The sequence below is a fragment of the Etheostoma spectabile genome, chromosome 15 (genome assembly GCF_008692095.1).
Source record: "Etheostoma spectabile isolate EspeVRDwgs_2016 chromosome 15, UIUC_Espe_1.0, whole genome shotgun sequence".
Lineage (NCBI taxonomy): Eukaryota > Metazoa > Chordata > Actinopteri > Perciformes > Percidae > Etheostoma > Etheostoma spectabile.
In genome coordinates, this window is record NC_045747.1 from 19024377 (window position 1) to 19034192 (window position 9816).

General features: G+C 40.7%; 2 protein-coding genes across 2 annotated transcripts in view; one reads left to right on the plus strand and one right to left on the minus strand.

Moving 5' to 3' along the window:
* Positions 1-2417: 2417 nt before the first annotated feature.
* On the minus strand, positions 2418-5442 carry tmem100a (transmembrane protein 100a). Its single transcript, XM_032537644.1, has 2 exons — positions 5182-5442; positions 2418-3726 (listed from the first exon to the last, which is right to left on the minus strand). Exon 2 carries the CDS (start codon positions 3635-3637, stop codon positions 3239-3241), a length of 399 nt encoding a protein of 132 aa, XP_032393535.1. The 5' UTR covers positions 3638-3726; positions 5182-5442; the 3' UTR covers positions 2418-3238.
* A 2830-nt stretch (positions 5443-8272) lies between these two features.
* pctp (phosphatidylcholine transfer protein) overlaps positions 8273-9816 on the plus strand; it is a 13149-nt gene continuing 11605 nt past the window's right edge. The window contains exon 1 of the mRNA XM_032537643.1: positions 8273-8462. Within this exon, the coding sequence (XP_032393534.1) occupies positions 8334-8462 (129 nt within the window). The 5' untranslated portion in view covers positions 8273-8333. The remainder of the gene's footprint in view (positions 8463-9816) is intronic.

Genomic DNA, 9816 nt, shown 5'->3' on the forward strand with positions numbered 1-9816 from the left:
CAATTTCTGGCTGAAATACCATAATTTAGCCTATGTAAAGAAAGAAAAAACACAGATGACAATTCAAAATAGGTCAAAAATATAATGGTAAGTATGTTGTTGTGTCACTGCGCATTTTTAAGTGGGTATGTGGAAATTCTGGAGATTTCTTATTGAGTATACTGTGTATAGCTGCGAAGGAATTAGTCTCTTGTCTTTATTCATGTCCTGTGCTTTTATTTATTTATTTGTTTTCTGTAAAGTAGGTTTTAGTGACCTGGTGAGGGTTTGCTATAAGCCCCCATGGGTTTCTGACCTCTCTAGCACACACTTTCTCTTTCAATGCAAAAGTGACATGTTGTGATTTATGTTGTATTGTTATCTTTTTTTAGGAATGTGTGCAAACCAATAAACCTAAAACCTAAACCAGTTCGACATTTTCATTGTCGTCGTGGGATTGACCCTTCTTCACCCCCTCGGAAGTTTGTTTTCTCCCAGTCTGGTGCGAGTTGCCTGATAGAAACGTCATCAACACGCTCACTCGCCGTGAATTCTCCAGACAACGCCCTGCTCAATTCACACGTGGGGTCAATCGGACTTTGCACTGACTTTGTGCTAGGGAGCTGGCAAAGTAGAATCTGTTTAACGTCCGTGCAAACTGAATCGGACGTTTGCGTTCTCGCACACAACTCTGCCGGGAAAATGTCCAGAGAAGTTCAGGGTTGCAGTGCATGTGTTAAAAGCGGCTTACTTTCTTTTAATTTTGATACTTCAGGAGTGTTCTATTGCTAATACTTGTTTTTCTTTGACTGAAACCATACATTTTACATGTAATAGAGTAGCCTATGTCTCTGTTCAATTCAATTCAATTTTATTTATAGTATCAATTCGTAACAAGAGTTATCTCGAGACACTTTACAGATGGAGTAGGTCTAGACCACACTCCAGAATTTACAAGGACCCAACAGTTCTAGTAGTTTCCTACAGAGCAAGCAACAGTGCGACAGTGGCGAGGAAAAACTTCCTTTTAGGCAGAAACCTCGGTCAGACCCAGGCTCTTGGTAGGCGGTGTCTGACGACCGGTTGGGGTTAGAATGAAGAGTGGCGGTAACAGTTGTTAACTGTTGTGTTGTAACTAATTCCACTTGTTGTTTATTGATAAACTAACCCGGCAGTGTGGCCCTGAGTGGAATGACAACCGCACAAAACCTGATGTACACACTGTGCCCACGCCATATCATAAAAAAATATTGCGCTTAGGTATGATTTGCATTAGGTGCCAGCAGCGTGTAAAGTGGCTAAAGACACTGTCGGAGAGCACCAGTCAAACTTCATATCAAGTCACATGTTTTCCAGCTTCAGACTTCTTTCATCTAACCTGACATGAGAAGCAGGCGGGAGACACCTCCCATAAATTTGTTACCGATCTGGTCTCAGGGTCCATACAGTACATAGCTGATTGCGTGTGTGGTGGTGATCTCCCAAAAGTGAAAAAGTGTGTTGGAGGTTCTCCTCTGACGCAAGAAAAACATTTTGTTGTAGTGTCTGGTGTCACAGGGACGCATAGCAACGCAGATGCTGCCTATAAATACACTTCCACGTCCAGGCTATTTTAAACAGAACAGGGTCAAACAGGAGAGTTCAACTTCCTTTTACCACAGAGAATTTATGTGTTTAATGATTATTTGGAGGATCCAGCAGAGAAGTGAGCCGATGGTTATTTAGAAGTTGTACAAAATGGTCGAATACATTATGTTAATTAATTAGGACTCATGAGGCCAGACATGGCAGGCTAAAACATAAGGTTTTTCATGCACTGGTCAATTTTGAGATTTTGGGACATTTTGCTTCTATAACACAATAATAATTAATAATTTATTCTTTATTAATCCCGCAAGGAAAATTACAATGTATTCTTTCAGATGAGTGGAAAGCAACCAATCCAAATGTACATTTAGGCATTTATTCGACTGAACCTCGCTATTTGCGTCTGTAGAGTTCTCTGAAATTATAGGATATGAGTATATTTATGTGCCGTAAGGTATACTATACTAAATGTTTGAAATGATTATATATTGTGTCTGTAAATAGAGGTTTGTCCGTCTGAGGGCACTCACAAGTGTGTTTTTCAATAAAAAATGTTCCGCTCAATATATTTTTGAGAAGATTCTTTAAAAAAATGAATTTAAGGAATCTTTAAAATCCTCATTTTCATTTATCTATGTATTTATCTTTAAAAAAAAAAAGAAGCAATGTATTGAACAGATTTCAATCTCATCTCTTCAAGCAGTATTGCTCTTCACTCTTGCAAAAAGAGTGTTTCACAAAATGCTGAACTATTCAACTAACCTTTGAATATTAGTTTCTGCCCCAATAATCCAGTATCTATCAGGATCTAATAAACATTCAAACTCATTTTTGAGTGACACTATTGCATGTTTGTGTATCAATGAGTTTATTAAACCACATGACGTCCCGGTAACAGGTAATACATGCAAATGATTACATTGAAGCGAAACATATGCTACATTTAATATTCTTTACAGTATAGAAGTACACTCACAATTCTGGCTTTACCACTTACACAATGTGTTAATAGATGTTTAATACTGAATATGATGATTATGGTGATCGAAGTGCTTTAAGGGAGTATGTATTTAGGGTTAAATATTCTCCCTAATATCATGTGCCGTCTAATCTGATATGCTGATAAGAATATATTGGCAGATTTGAAAGATAACCCTCATATCAAGTACCATACTTCCATAACAGGCAGTTCCTAATCCGAGATGTGAGATTAACGCTGGGACTTCATAAACTGATATGTCCAAGTTGAAGTGAAGTAAATGAGGCATTAATCATCGTCCTGGGTTTTCCAGTTTCCTTCTCCTCTCCTGGGCCTTTCAAACCACAATCCCAGCCATTACAATCAACGCCGCCACATCCAACAGCAGATTAATGGGAGACTTCCTCCTCATCGCTTCACACAGTGGTAATTCATTTTAATTATGATACATTCCTTCTGGCTGCGTTCCCAGCTCGCCAGATGCCTGACGTCTGTTTGACAAATAAATCCCCTACAATGTGTTCAAAGCTTTTAAGTTCTGGGCCTTGAAAGTCTGCGCTCAAAGCCTTTTACAGGTCAGAAATCCAACACATGATGGACAACATCTGTCTGCAGCTGGTTCTCCAAATCTCCAAATTGGGCCTTTTTTTTTTGGAGTAACAAAACAAAAGATGTGTGTCCAAGGGCTACAGTTTAAGTGAAAATACTCCTCTGGTTTGCAACCAGGGCCGTTTGGCTTTCCCGTCGCCTCTCCTTCTTCCGCTCCAGTCTCATCTTCCAGCAGACGACGCTGGAGGCTAAGAGCACCAGTCCAGCAGAGAGGAGCACCAGGCCGAAGTACGAGATGGTGGAGCCGTGCGAGTTGAAGCTGTAAGCCACGGCGGTGACCACGATGCCGGCGATGAGGACCACCACGCCAAACGGGACGGTGCAGCGGTAGCAGGACAGCTCGGCCCCGCCAGTGGCTGCCGTCAGCTGGACTTCATTGACCAGGGGGATGTTCACCGTGGCGGCCGCGGGGCGTTCACTACTGCTGGCCTTGTCCGGGGTCGCTGGCGTTCTCATGCTGTCCTCATTAGCTTCTTCTGGCATTGCAGGATGAGGGGGCCTTCTGTTAACCAACCACAGATGGTTCCTCGCTGTTGCCCTTTTACCTCTTTCCCTCGCTAGGGTCTCCCAGTCTGTGGGCAGAAAAATAAACTATTCATATAAATGCAAAGAGTCAAACTTGTTGCACAACACCGGGGCCCACTGGAATTTCCAAAAGAGAGCTTGCAGATGCTTTTTGTTAGAAATCAACACCGCATTTCACAATTCAACAGCACTTTCTGACCACCACACGCTGATTCAAAGTAACCTCCCTTGCACAATCCCTCCCAGCCGCCTCCTGACCCAGTCGGAGGAGTCGCCTGAATGACGCAGGACCACTCAGCCCTGCACGAGCTGAGACATTCCCTGGAGAGCGCAGGATATGACATTACAAACTGCCCCGTGAAATGCAAGGAGCTTCGAAAATCACCAGCAATTTCACAAGCGCTCATGCTTCCTCCCCTCGCGTCTGCAGCGTGGAGAGCTAGGATTAAGAAGTACAGTGTCAGTTAGACTTTCCATCTTTGGCAGGGTTTTCAAAACACCCCTTATTTAATCTTTTTTATTATTATTATTAAAAAAACAACATTTTCAAAGGTAGTTCAGAAGTCTGACATGCTCCAGACCAATGGTTCCCAATCTGGGGGGCAGGCCTCGTCGGTGGGTCATGGCCATCGGTTGTGTCAGCAACCTGGGTGGAAAATATTACACATGGTGTGTTTTTAATTGGCTGATTGCGATTTGCTTCGGATTTTATTCTTGACAGAATGAAAATAGTAATAATAGAAAGCTGATTTATTGTTTAGCTATTTTCCCAGCAAAAATGCCAAAATGTGAGAGTTTGACGCTCCATAAACTGAATCTCTTCAGGTTTAAAACAAGCAATTTTAATACGTCTTCATTATTTGACTGACCAAACAATTAATCGATAATGAAAATAAGTGGCTGCAAGATGTTTACCAAGTTACAAAATAAGAAGCAGAAACATTTCTGCTCCATAAAATAATGTTTAGGCTGTTAATTTGGACTTTTCTCACATGTTTGCTGTTTTCTTAAGAAGTTTTGGAGAGTTTTGCTTCTTTAAGATTCTAAAAACAATCTGAGAAGAAACAGGCTCAAAGGTTTTAGAGAGCTATTCCCTTTACTTAGAAATTAAGCGAAATGTGTTGCTGTGAACATTTAGAGAAACAGAAGCATTGGGGGGAATCATTAAAAAAATGAAAAAGGCCCATGTTCAACTCTAACAGTCCACATTACAGCCAATAATAAGTATGTTGGGCAGGTGTGTTACACGCATGTCTATTGTTTATTCAGGCTTCAGTAATCAACGACGGATCAAGTTATTCTATTTGATAAATCCTTTAAATTTCCAGCATATCCATCTGCACCACCGTCATATAAACTGACTTCCTATGGAGCCCGGCTTTAGCTGGTAATAAGTGAATGAGTTACCTTTAAGCCCAAACTGCTGCTTGTTAATTGTACTGAGGTAAACATACTTGACATGCTCGCCAAGGCTCAGTATAGAACGGAGAAAGGTTAGTTACCTCACAGCCGTTTTCCATGTCGCACAGCCTCCAAAGTCTCTCAGTAAACCCGCACATAAAATATTCAGTCAGATTCACCTAATTAAAAGTAAATGTTGATTTTCTTCTATGTTGAACTGTGGAATCCACAATCTTTTCTCTCCGGGCTGGAACCTGACTCCCATCCATGAGAAGCGAAGCGTCCCCCCTGTGCAGTGCTCCGGGTCAGCGCTGCTGCTCGGACTGCCATCCCCATTCAGAACTATTTCAAGTATCGATGACTGGAGCGTGAAGTGGAGAGCAATAGGGGGAAATACGTTTTCCGGTTATGCATTTCAAAATAAATCTCCCCTTTTTTTTTGTTACTGCGAGCATTGGTTGCAGTTACTTTCAATTCTTTGGATTCAATTATTTTGAAATAAAAAATCAATTCATTTCCGTCTGTTCAGATGGTCACTGGAAATCCACATTGTATGGGACATTATGGACATGAGGTACAGTAGAAACTCATTCTTTGCACAGTACAGAAATTAGCTCACAGTATAGATATGTGATATTTTTTTATATGCCACTGTCTTTTTTATTTCAGTTTTTCTCATCACAAGTATGCAACTAAACGAAATGCAAGATAATTTAGAAACACCTTCAGCAACATGACAAAAATACAGCATGAAAGTGTTTCCAATCCAACTCATTTGCATTATTTGCTGTGTATGCCCTGTAACTATCTGTATTGTTCTTATGGTTTATTATATCATATTTGATATGCTTTAGTATGTTGAGTTCTTTTCCTTTAATGGAGCCTTCCAGCAAAAGTATTTGACATGATTGTACTTATGTAACAGACAATTGACAACTTGAAGCTTGAATAAAGGAAAAGACTGTGGCTCAGTGGTAGAGCGGTTGCCTGCCAATCGGAAAGTTGGTGGTTTGATCCCTGGACCTGCAGTCCCATGTCGAAGTGACCTTGGGCAAGACACTGAACCCCGAGTTGCCCCCGGTGCTGCGCATCGGAGTGTGAATGTGTGTGAGTGTTTATCTGATGAGCAGGTGGCACCTTGTACGGCAGCCTCGGCCACAGTGTATGAACGTGTGTGAATGGTGAATGTATCCTGTATGATGTAAAAGCACTTTGAGTAGTTGTTAAGACTAGGAAAGCGCTATATAAATATAGCACATTTACATAACTACATGATGACACAACAACATTTTTTCCCCTCACCCTTATTTTTGACCTTAAATTTGACTGTGAGAAACTTTACACTTCACACTTTCCCTCTGTATTCTCATTCTGACTACACGGTCAGTCCTGCGATTCAGTATTGCATCTTCATAGAGTTGATGAACGCTCATATACTATTTATATTGAAAGCAATGGAGGTGCTGTACAGAAAGCCACCTTTGGGCTCCATATTGAGTCAAGCTTAAAAAACACTGGATCCTTTCCATGTCAACGGCCACATGTGAAGTAAAATGCTCGGCTCATACTCTTCAAGCAGCAGAGGTCGGTGCAGTGAGAATCATCGTGGAATGGAATCTGACCCGATTTTTTTTTAAGAGACAAATGTTGAACAAATGTGAAAGAAAATAACTTGCTGTCAAAGACAGTCCGTGACATCTGTATTTCCATGTGACACTCTCTCAGTGATCACTGTTGTTGACACTATTACATAATATCCCACAACACACATTGATTTACGGTCTAAGACTAACTCTGATTTACAGTCTAAGACACACACACACGCGCAGGCTTACACACACACACACACACACACACACACACACACACACACACACACACACACACACACACACACACACACACACACACAAATATATGCACGCACGCACACACACACACACACATACACACACATATGCACGCACACACACCTGTTTTACACACTGTAAATACATTTACACTGTGGTTGTTCCCTCCCTTCTGATGAGGGATTTTCTCTCTGTTGCATAACACTGATTATCTCACAAAAACAAGTGTGAACAGGAATTTTTGATTCAGATTTTTGTCATCTCCTTCCCCAATCATAAGGAAACATGTTTCTAATATTGAGGATAATCACTCAGCTCAGCTGACCCAGTCATCACAGCGAGTCATCTGCTTGACAAGTTCACCATTTTATTTCAAATCAAACACATTAATCACGCACCAAGGATTTTGTGTCAAAGGATTTAATTTCTCTAATCTTACTGTGGTAACAGTAAGGACTGATGGATTTAACTGCAGGAGTGTGTGTAGTTTGTGTCCACATGACATGTTTCTACACCATGCAAACAAAATTGTATGGTTGCAGTATGTTCTACTTCCATTAGCAAGGATTCACAAGACCGCTTCCTGTACAGTCTGTGACTCAAAGGTTACAGGGCAAATAATTGTTTAAACGTAGGCTATATATTACAAAGAAGTGTGAAATGTATAATTTAGTAAGACAAGATGAGATAACAAAATAGAAACTATACAAGAGCATTTGGAGACAAATGACATGGTAAAGTGGTGTGATTAATAGCAGCAGAGTCAACATGCATGCAAACAGTCTACCTAAAATATCAACACAATATAATAGGGTAGACTACATGTCTGACAATGATGTACTGTAGTATGTGATATGAGACATAATATAAGGTGTAGTAGTGTAGTAAGATAGTAGTATCGTATAACAATATATAGTAGAGTACAACAATATAACATACATAGTATAGTATAAGTTTAGTAGAGCAATATAACGTAGTATGCACAGTGACGGCTGGTGACTCAAAATATTAGGGAGGAAGGAGGAAAAACAATCCCCAGTGCCATGCTATTTTATACAAGTTGGCTACAAACATAGTATAACACAGTGTAAGATAAAACATTATAGGCCTATGTAGGTCTATAATGTTTTACATAGTATGGCAACAAATATATATTATATTTTTGAGTAGAATATCAAATATTATAGGTATCATATAAGGCTAGTTTCTTGTCGCTATTCACAAGAAAGTTCTACCAAGTATTTGGTTCCCTTCTTTAACTGCCTATTGATGCAAATGTAAAGAAATATAGCACTGTGCTTACATCAATCGTGAACTCTTTTATTTTGAAAAGTTGTGACCGGAAATCTGGTGTTTGACGCGCTCTGTCTTGTGACAGGTCTAGCGTTGTGAGAGGAGCCGTCATGTCGCTGCAGTTTACAGATGAGGAGTTCAGGGACGCGTGGAGGGAGCTGGATGAGCCGCAGCTGGAGGAAGGATGGACGCTCTTCACCGAGACGATGGGAGTCAAAATCTACCGGCTTCAGGACAAGGTACAAAACAAATGAGAAAACTGCTGCTTTCACTACAAGAAGGCGTCTAGTGACTGTCTCACTGAATGGGGCTGGGTCGGTATTTGGTTTCCCCTGCAGAGCCTGTATCATCCATGCTATCATTGGTACAATGCAGTCCTCTTGTACTAAAATGATGTGAAATCTTTTTTGGGATTCATTTATTGACCACATTAATAAAAACACCAGAATGGATTTCCTAGCGGTCAACATGGGAAACATCCGGAAATTGAGCATGAGCTGCTGTCAAAAACCGGCTGGACCGGTGTTATACCCCTACTGGTTTCCACAACAACTGGTTACCGTCATAGACAGTTAAAGAAAGAAAAAGGTTTCCGTGTGTTGTGTTTACCTAACAGCTGCCGCTGGGCTGCATGTGGCACCAGATTCGTCACACAATCACAACCTATCCCTGGCGATTTTCAAATCGTTTCCCAAATCTGCTGGCTCAAAATGTTTGTCTAAGTACGCACCACATCACAGCCACCTACAAAAACTAAACTCTACAAACAATTTAGTTCGGGTCGAGCTGGTTTCGAACTTGGGGCAAAATAAGATCGCTACCAAAGTCCGTAGCTCTACGAGGTGAGCTATCGAGCACCGTATGAAACAACGTCCATTTACTATCTATCAACTACGTCAGCAACCGGGTAACGTTTTGTTGTGAGTCAATCTAAAACAACTGGTTACCTTGCCTTAGTTTATGAAATACCCGGGGATAGTTAACACGTTGCTTTGGTCGCATCTATGGACAAATTGGCTACTACTACTACATGGCCATCTACTAAGCTGCACATTGTGACTGACACACATTTTAACAGATAATCGTAGGCCTGTATTCAAATATTGTCGAAATACACAATTGCCAACAAGTCACAGAAAAGCGGTAGGCTAATACACAACGTAATTTGAATGCATGGTCTAATGATTACAGTCATCCTCTCTTCGTTTGTGTAGCCTTTATGGTATGTGTATAGGTAATATTCCTGAATTTGCACAACAAAAGCTTGTAATAGCCTACAGTGTTAAAACTTACTTGAGTTTGGCTCTGAGTTAACCAAGCATTGTAATGAGTCTTTCATCAATTCATTCCATCCAAACTGATGTGAAGTTGTTCTGAAATCAAACTCCGACACAGCAAAGTAGCTATTGATATTCTTTAATGAGCTTATTCCTTTTAACATGTCCTGGCTAGCAGCCTGGTATACAGTACGAGAAGCTGAACACCTTGTTGTGCCAAACAGATGTTACTTTAGCAAGAGAGAGGCATGTTTTTATAAAGTACATGCCGGACAAAAGTAGTTCTGGTTCAAAGGTGGTCTCCCAACACACACCC

Excerpts from the sequence above, each read along its gene's own strand:
- tmem100a (XM_032537644.1), bottom strand. The coding sequence starts at position 3,637 with ATGCCAGAAGAAGCTAATGAGGACAGCATGAGAACGCCAGCGACCCCG.